This window comes from Festucalex cinctus, chromosome 15 (genome assembly GCF_051991245.1).
Source record: "Festucalex cinctus isolate MCC-2025b chromosome 15, RoL_Fcin_1.0, whole genome shotgun sequence".
Lineage (NCBI taxonomy): Eukaryota > Metazoa > Chordata > Actinopteri > Syngnathiformes > Syngnathidae > Festucalex > Festucalex cinctus.
Window position 1 is genome coordinate 3857501 of NC_135425.1, and position 15000 is coordinate 3872500.

The window sequence follows — 15000 nt, forward strand, 5'->3', positions numbered from 1 at the left end:
CGTGTCTGACGTGCGTTTTTTGTTACCTAATATTTTGCTTGTTGCAAGCTCCTTTCGTTATACTTTTTGAATTGTGTTTTTGTAAATCAAACATTGTACGCCTTACTGTTGTGTGCCACGGACCCCGCAGACTCCAGTAAGGTACGCCATGTCTGAGCCACCCAGGGACAGATAGTGGGACGACACAAACAGCCCTTGTGTGAGTTAAGGGAGGCAGTTGCCCAATTGATAAATCGTTTTGATACCTTGACGGCCCATATTGAGTCGAGAGAGGGGACAGGAGCACCCCTATCAACTTTTCGTCCAGATGACCTGGATACAGTACTACATAATGTTTGCGAACCTAGTCTTCCGCACCATTCCAGGTACGGCGGTGAACCCGGATTGTGCAGCCAATTTATACAATGCTCCCTGATTTTCGACCAACAACCGTGGACCTATGCAAATAATATTTCTCGGGTCGCTTTTATGATGAGTCTGCTTACAGTCAGAGCCACCACCTGGGCTATGGTGATTACAACCCCTAGCAAATAGTTTTGGACGATCACTCACTCAGACGTTTTATTCTGTAGATCAAACTCAGATAAAAAGCATGACACAGTCGTAAGGTCATTCCAAAGTGCAACATCTTGGCTTTCAGAAACACTAAAAGAAATGAAGATAAAACTGTGCTGGTCAGTAGATGTTACTGTTATAGAGCAAGTGCAGGGAAATAAATATGGAATCAGTCCATTCTGAGGAGAAAAAAAAATGGAATCATGAAAAACAGACAAAGAAAAAAACAATCAAAACACATGACTAGTATTTAGTTGCACCACCTCTGTCTTTTATGACAGCTTGGACTTGATGAGTGACAAACAGTATTCTTCATCAATCTGGTGCCAACTCTCTTTGATTGCAGTTGCCAGATCATCTTTGCTGGTCGGAGCCTTGCTGTGGACCTTTTTTTTTTTTTCCAATTTCCACCACAGGTTTTCAATTGGGTTGAGATCTGGGCTATTTGCAGGCCATGACATTGACTGGGTGCATCTTTCGCCAAGGAATGCTTTCACAGTTTTTGCTCTGTGGCATGATGCATTGTCATCTTGGAAAATGATTTCATCATCCCCAAACATTTTTTCAATTGAAGGGAGAAGAAACCTGTCCAAAATGTCAAAGTAAACTTGTGCATTTATTGAAGATTTAACCACAGCCATCTCCCCAGTGCCTTTGCCTGACATGCAGCCCCATATCATCAAGGACTGTGGGAATTTGGATGTTTTCTTTATGCAGTCCTCTTTGTAAATCTCACTGGAACAGCCCCAAACAAAAGTCATCACCTTGTCCAATGCAGATTCGTGACTCATCACTGTAGATAACCTTCATCCAGTCATTCACAGTCCATGATTGCCTCTCCTTAGCCCACTGCAGTCTTGTTCTTTTTTGTTTAAGCGTCAATGATGGTTTCCTTTTAGCTTTTCTGTATGTAAATCACATTTCCTTTAAGTGATTTTGCACAGTTCTGTCACATACATGGACTCCAGCTTCCTCCCATTTCTTCTTCATTTGTCTTGTGCATTTTCGCTTTCAAGACATATGGCCTTTAGTTGTTTATCTTGACACTTAGATGTCTTTCTTGGTCTACCAATACGCTCGACTTTAACAACCTTCCCATGCTGTTTGTACTTGGTCCAGATCTTTGATACAGCTGACTGTGAACAGCCCACATCTTTGGCAACCATACGTGTAGAGTTACCTTCTTCAAGAAGTTTGATAATCCTGTCTTTGGTCTCAAGAGACATCTTCCTTGTTGGAGCCATGATTCTTGCCAATCCACTTGGTCCGGCAGCCCTCCAAGGTGTGATAACCACTTTTTTTTTGTAACTGCTCAGGAACGAGCAGATGTAATTTGAGGCAGGTGCCCAATTAACTCATTCACTGCCAGTCATTATAGAAAATTTTTACATTTCCAATACTCGCGTGATATTACATTCAATAATTATATATAAACCGAATCTACCAAATAACAGAATAGACTCCCTACTTTTTGTCCCGTCCCGTTCTTTTATAATTGACAGCAGAAAAATGTAGGTTTGCCAAAATACAGCCATTTCTCCCATGGACTCTGAAACTGTGTTTATTTCCTATAAAATGGGGCAATGATGTCATCTACCGGTAGTTGGGCATCAGTAAAGTTGTTTCCAAGTTTGATATTTACAGTGGAGCATGCTCAGATTCGCCCCCATTTAGCACCGCTCTAAAAAATACAATTGACAAGTATACTTGTCAAAGGCAGTGAATGAGTTAAGGAAAGGAAATTGACTGGGTGTGTCCTTATTTTCTGCTCAAAATGGAGTGATTCCACATTTTTTTCCTCAGAATGGTGATTCCATATTTATTTCTCTGCACTTGCTCTATAAAAGTAACATTTACTGACCAGCACAATGTTTTTTCTTCATTTCTTTTAGCATTTCTGAAAGGCAAGATGTTGCACTTTGGAATGACCTTAGGACTGTTTCATGCTTTTTATCTGAGTTTGATCTACAGAATAAAATGTATGAATGAGTGATCGTCCAAGACTGATGATTCCATACTTTTTGCTAGGGGTAGTAGCAACACTAGGCCAGGATTGCATACTTCCCTCCCTGCTTTTGTGTCCAAGTTTAAACGGGTTTTCGATCACCCTGTTAAGGGAAAAGAGGCCGGGAGCCGGTTGTTGGATTTTACTCAGGGCCTAATGTCGGTAGCCGATTATTCTATCCAGTTTTGGATATTGGCGGCCGAGAGTGGCTTTGGTGATTCGGCTTTGTGTAGCATTTATCGCCGAGGGTTGAACACCTGCGTCAAGGACGAACTAGCTTTGGGTGACGACACCACTGGGTTGGAGGAACTTACTGAACTAACTATTCGTTTGGACAATTGTTTGCGGGAGCGGCAGCGGGAATGCCGGCTGGAGTTTCCTAGCCCTCCCTCGACGCTCAGTTCGACTCTGGAGCAATTGGGGGAGCCACGCAGCCCGTGACCACCGACGTGGAGCCAATGCAGTTCGGCGGAGGACGTCGCTCCCGGACCGGATCCTTCCGCTACTGCGGACAACTGGGACATCAGGTGTCCTCCTGCCCGGTGCAACCCACGCCCCGCTCCGTATTCGACGACACTGGGAGGTAAGCGCTCGGTGGACGTTCCTCCCTCCAACCGCGACGACAGTCATGTGTGAGTACCCCAATGAAGGTTCAGATCTTCGTCTAGAGGTGGAATGATTTGCATTTGCGAGCTAACAACAGCCAATCCGTCATCTCCATTTTACACACTGCAATTGACGGCACATCAATTGAAATCATGTCTACAAAGCACAATGACCCTTTTTCACAATTATGAAATCTGAATTTTACTTTTATTTTCCTGCTTGTATTTTTTTTTTTATTTGGCATTTAATTTCATGAAACCATGACAGGTGGCACTATGGCTGACTGGTTAGCACGTCCGCCTCCTAGTTCTGGGGGCCTTCCTGGGTGGAGTTTGCATGTTCTCCCCATGCCCGCGTGGGTCTTCTCCGGGTACTCCGGTCTCCTCCCACATTCCAAAGACATGCATGGCAGGTTAATTGGGCGCTCCGAATTGTCCCTAGGTGTGCGTGTGCATGTGGATGGTTGTTCGTCACTGTGTGCCCTGCGATTGGCTGGCAACCGGTCCAGGTTGTACCCTGCTTACTGTCCAGAGCCAGCTGAGATAGGCGCCAGCACCCCACCCTTGTGAGGAATAAGCGGTTAAGAAAATGGATGGATGGATGGATGGATGGATGGAAACCATGACAGTAATTGGTCTCACAAACAATGACTTTGGATGCATGTTATGCATTGCGCACTGCACTGTTTCTACTAGGTGTCAGTAATGCCTAACACATGGAGTCCCATGCAAGCCCAACATTAAGGTTAGGTTTGGGAAAAAAAAAAAAAAAGTGGGCATTCCGTCAATATTGACGGATGTCATGGTGGTCGCCCATTTCGCTGAGGTAATGACGAATAACTGATTGATGATTACAACGCGTGTTCAACTTGAAATAGTGACTGATTGATGCTGACAGACGGGTGCCCTGACTGTTGACGATTGCCGAATAACAGACGCTCACAAAATTCATTGATGCACCTACCTCTGGACATTCCCCTCCTCCTATTTTAACTATTCAATTTTTGTAATACAATATTTATAAACATAAACTGAAACAAAAATATTTATAAACATTTTGTAATCCATCCATCCATCCAAATGTCACGGGAGCCGGAGCCTATCCCAGCTGGCTCCGGGCAGTACACCAAGTTTTGCAAAACTATTGCCTGTGTTGGCAAGAAACTAAACAAGGTCAGGTTTTAATGGTGCTTTTGCGCAATAAAATCCCCATTATTATCGCAGCATAAATTCTGATGCAAAAAATCATTGACTCAAAAACTGTACTGACAATTTTGAAAAATGAACCAAATAAGTATATGACTAATAATTTTGAAAGCAGTCACAGTGTATATACTGTATGTACAGTAGGAATTTAACGATAAGGGCAATATCGTGGTATTGTGATTTTAAAACTGCCACAATATCGTCCTTGTCATGTTCACAATATTTAAAAGGAACAAATATTTTTTTTAAAGTCAGGTTGATTTCCATTTGTGCAGTTCTAGCACCCTCTAGTGACTAGTTTATTAGTGCAATTAAATTTTTATTAGGGATATTTTGGCCTTCTAAGTTTAAAATCTATGCTAATTGTCAGATGAAGGGGAACCTAATTTGCTTGTGAAGCGATCAATGTTTGCTTGCATTACCAAGTAAGTGCCTCAAAGTTGTTATTAGAGATTGTAGGTGGTTTATATGCATTGCTCTTATGTACAAAAGCACAATATTGTGCTTTTTTTTTTTTAGTTATGAGCTCTAGTTTTTTTTTTTTTTTTTTTACACAATATTGTGATCTTTTTTAAAGATCGCCAACCCCCCACAATATCGTTATAATTATCGTATCGTGATAATATCGTATCGTGATGTTTGGATATCGTTACATCCCTAATGTAAAGTAGATATCGCTGTTGTGTTCAGCTACTTACCTTATGCTTTAGCCGGCTCTTGACTTCCTTGATGCCCATTTTGGCATGGTCTTTAGCCTGTCAATAGAACCAAACAAGTCTATTTTGAAGATATTTTGAAGTATTTTAAAAATTATTATTACTGGGCATGCACTCACAAATTTGTAAGCAGTCTTCATGGCTGGGTTTGCTTTGGTCTTCACTGTATTCAAGATAGCCCCACTTCCTCTCTGACGAGAGACATGAGGATATTTCAAAAAACACACTTACTTGCATTTACAAAGCACTGTTTGCAAGTCAGAAAGAGGGTCAGGGAAGTAGTATTCAAGAACGCATACAATTTTATTCAACTAGAGTTGCAATCAGCTATGAAGGGCCCTCGCAGCCCGAGGCAGCCAATCAGCAACCAGCGCGACACGACCCACCAATAAGGAGAAAGTCTCACCCGGCTAATCACAAGAGTGCGTTGGCGTATCGAAATTTGGATATACTGCACCGCAGTAGTTTCCATTGCTGGCTCAGAAGCCATTTTTAACTCGCCTGCCTCGTTCAAGACAAGACACTGCAAGACACTGCGGTGAAATAATAAAAATGTTTTTTACGATTTGAGCTTGTGTTTCTCTCTTTGTTTTTTTGCCCGTCTTATGTCGGCGGTAAAATGTTCAATGCGTACTTGGCCAGCCGGCCAGCATCGCTGGGCCAGCAACACTCCCGCTATCGGTGGTTGGAACTTGAAGCCGTGAAAACGGATTCCGCTTGTGTGTTTCTCTATAAAGAAATTCCACTCAACTCGAGAGTAAATTCCTTTGCTGATTCAAGTAATAAAGGTGTTTTTACGATTTCAGCTTGTGTTTGTGTTAGGATTATTATTATGTTTTTAATTTTTAAAATTTTTACGTTTTTGGAATATTATTTTAGAATTTTGTTGTACATGGAGTTGATGTTTCTAATAGTCTACAATTCCTGTAAGTGGTTATGGATTTTATTGAACTGAACAAAAAGTAAGACAATGTCAATATTAACAAGGACTGATTGATGGTCTTAAAAATTTAACAATGAGTTGAAATTGTTCCAGTAAAACAACTGGATGTTATTATTATGGCAGAAGCATTGAGTGAATAGATCATGTCTCTATATGACATACTAGTTAGTTGGAGTAATGAATGAAAGTCAATTTATATGTTACATTGTTAAGGGAAAAAGGGAAAAGAGAGAAAAATACATGATCAAAGCATGGAGATCAGATAATTGATGATTAAGTAATTTGGGAAATTGTAAAAGGAACAAGACAGTTAAGCTCGTTTGAAATTTTGTGTGGTAGACCATTTAAATTTGCCTATTGTAATAACCTGTTAAGCCGTACAGATGAAAGAAATTGATTTAAGTGACTATATGAGGAGATTGTTTCAATGATAAGTGAAAATGTTTAATCGAATGCCAGATGACTATCTCAGCAGGCAAGCCTCCCATCAAGGGTAGTGACTGAGTTTGATTAAAGGTCCAGCCTAAGGTGGGAAGGCCCTTGTAAGTGTTGTTGGCCCCGAAGGCTGTGAAGATCGCTGAACGACTCCTGGATTCACCTATCACACGGCACAAAACAGGTACCATTGACTAACAGCTTGCCAGGTTGCGGAGCGAAGCCTGACTGAAGTAAGGTCAGAGGAGAAACAAGCAGCTTGACTAGCTGTGAAAAGTCTGACCAAGTAAGTCAGTGAAGAGGTTGGGAGCACATTGGTTGCTACCCTCGAAGTTTCCCCAACCGCTGTGAAGTCCTGGGCCTGTCTATTGTGCAGGACGTGTCAGAAGGGACAATTCAAGGAGACGAGTCCCTTTCCTGAATCAAATGGAGAGTAAGATGCGATCAGACTCAGTCGGGGCTGTCTTTTGGATTTTTATTTTGGTTTTTGGGGCCATCTTGAAGAGGAAGAGAGACAGCTGGTTGAATTATTAATGCTGAGAATTACATGCAGAAACATTGGATAATGTACACACATTAGAGCAACAACACATTGATTGCACTTTAAAGACGACACGTAGAATTATATTGTTGTGCTTATGATAATTTTACTAATATGGGGTTTTATGATGGAAAGAGAAATATTACGTCATGCTCTATGTGGTATTGATAGTGTTGACAAAGGACTTATTTGTGTTATGAAAAAAATGTGTTATGCACTGTGATGGTGATGTTTTGCTTATTTAACAAATACAAGGTATGAGACTGAGTAAATATGTAATAACAGGAGGGAAATGTTAGTATTATTATGTATATATTATTCCATATTTTCTCTTTTATTACATAGATTTTGGTGCAACATGAGACTTGTTCTTGGTGTTTTGTGGTTTAGTCTACTTATTTATGTATTTATTTATCTCTTTATTCACTACTTCTTATTTGTTCACTGATGTATAATGTATTTACTTGTAAAAAAAAACAAACAACTGTATTCACACTTCAAAATGTTCTTGTTTACTGCAAAACTGATGTTTATGTACAGCACTTTGTATACAGCAACGCCTGTTCTTAAAGCGCTTTATAAATAAAGTTGAGTTGAGTTGAGATTTAATTGTAAAAGCGTTTTACTCAGTATATCTGTTTGGAGCTGCTGCATGTGTATTCAACCTCAGGACATCTGGAATGCGGGAATGAAGAACTTCACACCAGGACAATAGACAGCCTTCAAGGATTAGTGATCGTAAAAGTTTTATGGTTAGAGGATGTCTCCTGTGTTTATGACTAGTGTATTTGTGATGCCACAATGCTGCTATGTCTCCACCTCCTTTTGTGACCCTTTGTTAGCGAACTCCATGAAAAGACAAGAAATGTGAATGTGTGTCAGAGTGGGCCAGAGGATTGTGATCAGCACACATCTCCCTCACTCATCTCTCCTTGTAGAAGTAAAGGCCTTGTTTTCTCATTTTAATGTCTGTCGCCTCATTTGTGCGGTTTAAAAATGTCAAAGATGGTGTTTAAACCTGACAGTTTTTTTTTTTCCCACATTCACGTCGGCAGAAAAATGTTAAACAGCTGTTTTATTATTTTCTCTGAGGTAAACTATAAGTATTAGCTAGCGATCCAAGATGGCGGGATCATCTGCGCATGCGCATCACCGATCGTGCAGGGTCACCGATAGCGTCTTGACAGCGAGACATGTTGCGGCTCAATATTGATCCATATATAAGACGCACCGGATTATAAGGCGCATGATCAGCTTTTGAAAAAATTTAAGGCTCTTAGGTGTGCCTTATAGTGCGGAAAATACGGTCGTTGCTACGGAAGCCCAGCGGCGCCAATTACAGAAGTTCAACGCAAAAGATGTACAGTGAAATGAATAGAGCAGTCAAATTGACGGGTGTGGAGGTAAACTAGTAATTATACATAATATTTTTCTATTTTGAATACAATAAAATAAGTAATGATATATATACAGAGAGCGGAAAAGACCTGGAACATTCTTGATCTATGTAAACAGAGTAACAACAAATCCAATTTTGATAACAGTCAAAATGACGGGTCTGGGAGATCTAGTTTTAAAAATAAATAAATAAATAAATAAAAAAGTATCACAAACTATGTAAATTGTTGCCCATTCGGCATCCATTGTAGCCTGGTCATCCTGGAAGGAGGATTACCACACTGAGGCCCCTTCTCAAGTGTTTCCTTGCCCTTTTGTGGTTTGATCAGGGGATGTTAACTTTTAACTGTGGGCATGTGAAGCCCTTTGAGACTCTTGTGTGATTTTAGGGCAATATAAATAAAGGATGTATCTAAAAGGTTTGGGGTAGTTTTGTTTAAAAAAAAAAAAATCTCCATTGTAAAATCCCAAGGTATCGGATCGGGACTCGGAATCGGCAGATCTCAAAATGAGGTGACTCGGACTCAGGTCCAAAAAAGTGTGATCGGGACATCCCGAGTATTTGTATGATAATGTTTTCTAAACACCTCCATAAGCATTTTGAACAACAACAGCATATTAATTCAAAAATTGTAAAACAAACTTGGCAAAGTTGAAGCTGATTTTACTCACCTTCACGGTGATTAGCCACTGGTGGTAAGATTTATCATTTCCTGTAAAGAAATTGATTGAGTGATTAGAAACCTTGAACTCCCTTTCAGAAACTCAATTGATTCTAATTGAGATTTGTCAATTTGGACATGCAAACTGCCATTTTTCCAACAAACTCCTCAAACGTTACAATGTTGTAAAACTTAGAAGCACAATTTTTAGCTTTTAAGGATTCAACCACAGGCCGGTCTATTCATCATCAAAATTATGAAAACTGCTCACTGAGAAATGCATAAAAGCTTTCATCCTTCCATCCATTTACTACCACTTATCCGAGGTCGGGTCAAGGGGGCAGCAGCTTTAGGAGGGAAACCCAGACCACCCTCTCCCCAGCCTCTTCAACCAGCTCCGCAGGCGGGATCCCAAGGCATTCCCAGGCCAGCCGAGAGACATAGTCTCTCCAATGTGTCCTGGGTCGTCCCCGGGGCTTCCTGCCGGTGGGACATGCCCAAAACACCTCCTCAGGCAGGCGTCCAGGAGGCATCCAAACCAGATGCCCGAGCCACCTCAGCTGGCTCCTCTCAACGACTCTGAGCCCCTCCCGGATGACCGAGCTTCTCACCCTATCTGTAAGGGAGAGCCCGGACACCCTGCGGAGGAAACTCATTTCGGCTGCTTGTATCCGCGATCTCGTTCTTTTGGTCACGACCCACAGCTCGTGACCATAGGTGAGGGTTGGAACGTAGATCCACCGGTAAATCGAGAGCTTCAACTTTTGGCTCAGCTCTTTCTTCACCACGACAGACCGATACAGAGTCCGCATCACTACAGAGTCCGCATCACTGCAGACGCTGCACCCTTCCGCCTGTCGATCTCCCGCTCCATCCTGCCCTCACTCGTGAACAAGACACCAAGATACTTGAACTTCTCCACTTGGGGCAGGGTCCCCCCCCCCCCCCCCCCCCAAAAAAAAACACAACCACCACATAATCACCTTAATTTTAGACAAAAACATTTTCAAGAGAATTAATACAAAACCCTTTCTGGCACAATGCATCAACTATTCAGTAAAAAAAGAAAATAACAGAAAAACTTAAAGTTACCAGCTTTAAGCTTTAACAGATTGAAATAATCAGCAGGCTCAAGAGGACTGACAAGTGCGACACGATCCACCATATATTGTTTGTAAAACTTATCCTGGATGATAGGCCTTCTTTATTGACATTCTGATAATAAAATGCGTTAATGTCAAAATATTACGGTATTTTGTATTTATTTTATATAGTAATTTAGCTGATTAATCGTGATTAATCAAAATTAAAAAGTGTGATTAATCAGACGAAAAATTTTAATCGTTTGACAGCACTAATATATATATGTTAGAGGTGTCAGTCGAGTAAAATTTTTAATCGTAATTAATCGCATGACTTCAATAATTAACTCTTTGACTGCCAGCCATTTTCGGAAAAGGTAACCCCATACTGCCAGCTGATTTACAGAATTTTACCGATCTTTCAAGCTCCACAGAAAATGTTGTGTTAGGACTATGGAAACGCGGATACTACCAAATGAAAGATTGAAGTCTCATCTTTCATCTAAAAAAAAAAGTTTGTTTCTACCTTATTTGGATCTTCAGTAATCAACAATAGAAAACAGCTTCGTTTCACCCAAATCCTCTATTTTCTTCCAAAATACGGAGAAATCAAGCTTTTTGTGAAACGATGTTATTTCATGCACTCTAGTGAATTTGGCACTTTTTTTTTTGCATGAGTGATTCTACAAACACCTAAACTTCTATAAAACACTACCCCAACAATAAAAAATGTTTTTTGATTGCAAAATAACAGTTTATTTACATGCAACAGTAGCAATCAGAACAAACAATTTGGAAAACTCTTTGCAAACTATTTACACGTGCGCAACAGTTTTTGTCAGTCTGCTTCTGCATGGACTGATTTGCGTAGAGGTTGGTATGATGAACGATGTGCTGGAGAAGTTCATCCGTGATGAAGAGCTCCAGGATGTCAGCTGGCAGGTGGGAATTCAGCTCTGCTGCAGCATCCCTTGGTCCTGGTTTTGCAGCAAAGGGGAAGATGGTTGGCTGCCAGCCGAATTCATCAACTTCAAGCCAGCCAGAATCTTTGGGATCTGCAAATATACATTTCAATATCATATCATTTTAGAGCAGTGTGATGCAATGTGTGTGTGTGTGTGCATATGTTTACCTTTTTTTCTTGGGTGTATTGGTTGATGCACATTCTGTAAATTATAGAAGACGTTTACCATCAAATATTTTATTCGTGCTGTGGAGAATCTTTTCTTTTTACCTTTGTTCTGCTCACTGTGAGAAGGGTCACTTTGGGCCCTATGAGGGGGAGCTGAAAGAAACATATACAATTACAATACTATCGAAAGACTTTCCTTTTATTGTTGGGGTGTATTGAAAACGTTTTTTTTGTTTTGTTTTGTTTTTACCTTTCTTTGTCGTAGAACCAGCGGTCGGACGTTGCTGTGAGCACGATCTATAAAATATACATTCACGTTTGTATAGGTAATAGATGTTTTAGTGTATATCAGCACATTTACACACGCTGCTAGCAGATCGCCCAAGAAAGTTAGGAAAGTAATCTTACTAGCAATCTCTTAGCATGTTAGCGCTTACCTTCACGTTCTTTGGAAGACTGTCCAAGACTTTCTTGCATCGGACCCATAGTAGTCGTCATCGTCCAATGAAACGTCATCTGTGCAGACGTGCTCGGTTGTGCACCACTTTTCTCCGGTGTTAGCATCGCTAGCTGGTGGGGCCTTAGGACGTTATTAGCATCGCTAGCCGGTGGGGCCGTAGGACGTGGTCGAAACAGCCGCGTCACCGCTTCAACTATGACTTAACCCCGTCATCACTGTGCTCTTGAGCACTGGTCGATGCTTTTAAGCTTTGAAAATAAGGATCAAGCGTGAGCTGCTTGCCATCTGTAGCCTTTTTGACTCCCTTAGCCAAGTTAGCCATTCTCTCCCCCTCAACACTCTAGCTCAGCTTCTCTTCTTCTACTGTTGTCTCCTACCCGATCTTGTCCAAAAGACTCATCACAGCCATCTAGTGGCCAGGAATACTCGTATAGTAACCCGATCGGCTTGATACTTGGAGCACAGCTGCCCAAGGCTTTCCTCCACCCGTTTCCATAAAAAAACATAGTAGACGTCAATTAACGTCTACGGCGGCCAATCCTAGGATTATACTGAATGTTTTTAAACATTTATGGCGGTCAAAGAGTTAACTGATGATTAATCGCACATTAATCGCAAATTTTATATCTCAATTTATATCTAAATTTACAATTAAATTTACAATTTTTTCCCCCCTAATTTAAATATGGTTTTATTTTTTAGTCATTGATAAAAAAATTCATAATTCAATAAGAAAAAGTTTAAAAAAATCATTGATAGAGTAATTTCATAATTCAATAAAAACTATTTAAAAAAATGAAATATGTACTGTACTGTAAAACCAAACCAAAGTGTGACTGATTTGTTTTGGTCATTTTTCTGTCACTACAACATGGCATAATTGCATTTGTAAGACAATGGTGACAGCTCAGTGCATTTTTCTTTTCATATTAGGAGCTGCCTAATTATTAACATGAAGGAACTTGTGAAGTTATGCACATTTTTAAAACTGTAAAATACAACACAGTCCCCACAAATATATGCATTTGCTGATGCTTTTATTTTGTTAAGTGAAATAGGATGTGCATTGTAAAATGACAGATTTTTACTGCATAGGAACCAGAAACGATCGATGTGTTCTTTTCATTTAAGAGCTGTATAATTTTGAACAATAAGTAACTTGTGAGTTTCTGCAGATTTTAAAATTGTAAAATACAACTTGACGCCAATCCCCACAAATATTTGCAGTATAATTTAATTTATTACTGCTAAATTGTCTTACAGTGACTCCTTTTCACGACGTTGGACGCTTTTATTTGGTTAAGTTCTCGGATGCGCCATGACGCAGCTGAGGCCGCTCTACTGTTACAGCAACACATCGACACTTTCAGTTGAACCCTTATGAGATATTTTGTGAAGATGCTGAATAAAATATGCTTCACATCTAAATAGGCTTGGGCTCACTCCAACTGACAAGACGGCGTCCTTTCGGCTCTTTATCCTCACAGGGGTTTGAGAGTGCACATGGACACCTCTTGGTGCTCGGTGCTAACGGCTAACGGAGTGCGTTCTTTAAAAGCAGAGAACGGGTGGTAGTGGTGAGACACAGTCCAAATAGCTCCTCCACGCTACATTCTGCCCCTAAAACACTGTGTGTTATAGCACCAGTGCATTTCTATTGGGTAGTTTTGACGTGGACGTTTCTACTGCGTGGTGACTGGAATTCCCTGAGTAGAGGCTTTCCAAATAAGGAGCGGTCGTTAATCGAGCATTAAAAAAATTTGTGCCGTTAAAGGCACTTTAAGTTAATGAGATAATAACGCGATAATTTTGACACCCACAAGGGTTGCGGGGGGTGCTGGCACCTATCTCAGCTGGCTCTGGGCAGTAGGCGGGGGACACCCTGGACTGGTTGCCAGCCAATCGCAGTGTGTGTGTATATATATATATATATATATATATATATATATATATATATATATATATATATATATATATATATATATATATATATAGAGAGAGAGAGAGAGAGAGAGAGAGAGAGAGAGAGAGAGAGAGAGAGAGATTGATTTGTGTTGAGGTAATTTTTCTGCCAGTAGATGGCATTATTTGTACATTGGTGACAGCTCAGTGCATTTTCTTTTCATTTTAACAGCTATCTAATCTTTAATATGAAGTAACTTGTGAAATTCTGAACTTTTTTAAAATTGTAAAATACAACCTGACCCCAGTCTCCACAAATATATGCATTATTATTAAATTTATTACTGCTAAATTTGACGTGGATGTGTCTGCTGCGTTGCGACTGGAATTCCCCCAAGTAAGGGGTGGTCATTAATCGCGCGTTCAAAAAAATTAGTAGCATTAAAGGAACTTTGAATTAACTCAAAATGAATCCACTAATTTTGACACCCCTAATATATACATCAGGATGGAGTATACGTTCCCCCACGACTGTATGTTATGATGGTGTCACATTCACAATGGTACGTCAAAACTGGCTCACCTGCATAATTGTCATTGTCGATCTCCTCCTCAAACATGTCGGTGAAACCTTCTCCAGAGTTTAATAGTTCCAGACGGCCATCAATGAACTGCAGTGGCAAAAACAAAAACAAACAAAAAAACAACAACAACAAAAAAGGGACTCTTTTCATCCAACCAGAGAACATAATAGAGATTGTTTTCTTTTGCTGACAAATTGGCTCAACAACTCTTCGGAGACGCCATTATCTTAAATTCAAAACCAAAACTTTTCTCTACCTAACTACAATATTATATATACTGTAAAAACATTGACACACAATATTAGCAAGTTAAGAGTACTATTTAAATCTATGAAAACGGAAATAAAAAAACAAAAAACAAAAAAGGCACAATTTTGCCCCAAATCTGAAGTAGTGCTACTATAGCCAGGCTTACATTAGGGATGTAACAATATCCAAACATCACGATACGATATTATCACTATACGAAGGGCACGATACGATAATTATCACGATATTGTGGGAAGAATGGCGATACAAAAAAGTCACAGTATTGTTAAAAAAAAAAAACAATATTGTGCTTTTGTACAATACAGCAATGACAGATATTATAAAAATATTGTAAATATTATACAGTATTTTCACAACTATAAGACGCACCTAAGAGCCTACATTTTTTTCAAAAGCTGACCATGTGCCTTATAATCCGGTGTACCTAATATATGAATCAATATTAAGCCCCAACAGGTCTCGCTGTCAAGACACTATCGGTGACCCTACACGATCGGTGACAAG

At 40.1% G+C, this 15000-nt stretch overlaps 3 protein-coding genes across 10 annotated transcripts in view; 1 reads left to right on the plus strand and 2 right to left on the minus strand.

Moving 5' to 3' along the window:
- The window catches only part of dennd1a (DENN/MADD domain containing 1A), a 348715-nt gene that overhangs the window by 33935 nt on the left and 299780 nt on the right, over nt 1-15000 (minus strand). For all 8 annotated transcript variants that reach the window (XM_077498538.1, XM_077498537.1, XM_077498536.1 and 5 more), the window contains 4 exons: nt 14226-14313; nt 9077-9117; nt 5207-5278; nt 5070-5126 (listed from right to left, as the gene is read on the minus strand). In XM_077498538.1, the coding sequence (XP_077354664.1) occupies nt 5070-5126; nt 5207-5278; nt 9077-9117; nt 14226-14313 (258 nt within the window). The remainder of the gene's footprint in view (nt 1-5069; nt 5127-5206; nt 5279-9076; nt 9118-14225; nt 14314-15000) is intronic.
- The window catches only part of LOC144002880 (uncharacterized), a 98030-nt gene that overhangs the window by 10375 nt on the left and 72655 nt on the right, over nt 1-15000 (plus strand). The gene's annotated exons all lie outside the window — the stretch shown is intronic.
- LOC144002734 (uncharacterized) lies at nt 10881-12083 on the minus strand. Its single transcript, XM_077498207.1, has 5 exons — nt 11718-12083; nt 11531-11577; nt 11383-11433; nt 11281-11314; nt 10881-11203 (listed from the first exon to the last, which is right to left on the minus strand). The coding sequence occupies exons 1-5, from the start codon at nt 11842-11844 to the stop codon at nt 10908-10910; spliced, it is 555 nt and encodes a 184-aa protein (XP_077354333.1). The 5' UTR covers nt 11845-12083; the 3' UTR covers nt 10881-10907.

Bases quoted from the DNA above. Each gene is read 5' to 3' on its own strand.
- LOC144002734 (XM_077498207.1), bottom strand. From the start codon at position 11,844: ATGCTAACACCGGAGAAAAGTGGTGCACAACCGAGCACGTCTGCACAG. The intron at 11,578-11,717 runs GTAAGCGCTAAC...TATATTTTATAG, and splicing joins GTCTTCCAAAGAACGTGAAG to ATCGTGCTCACAGCAACGTC. The intron at 11,434-11,530 runs GTAAAAACAAAA...TGTTTCTTTCAG, and splicing joins TGGTTCTACGACAAAGAAAG to CTCCCCCTCATAGGGCCCAA.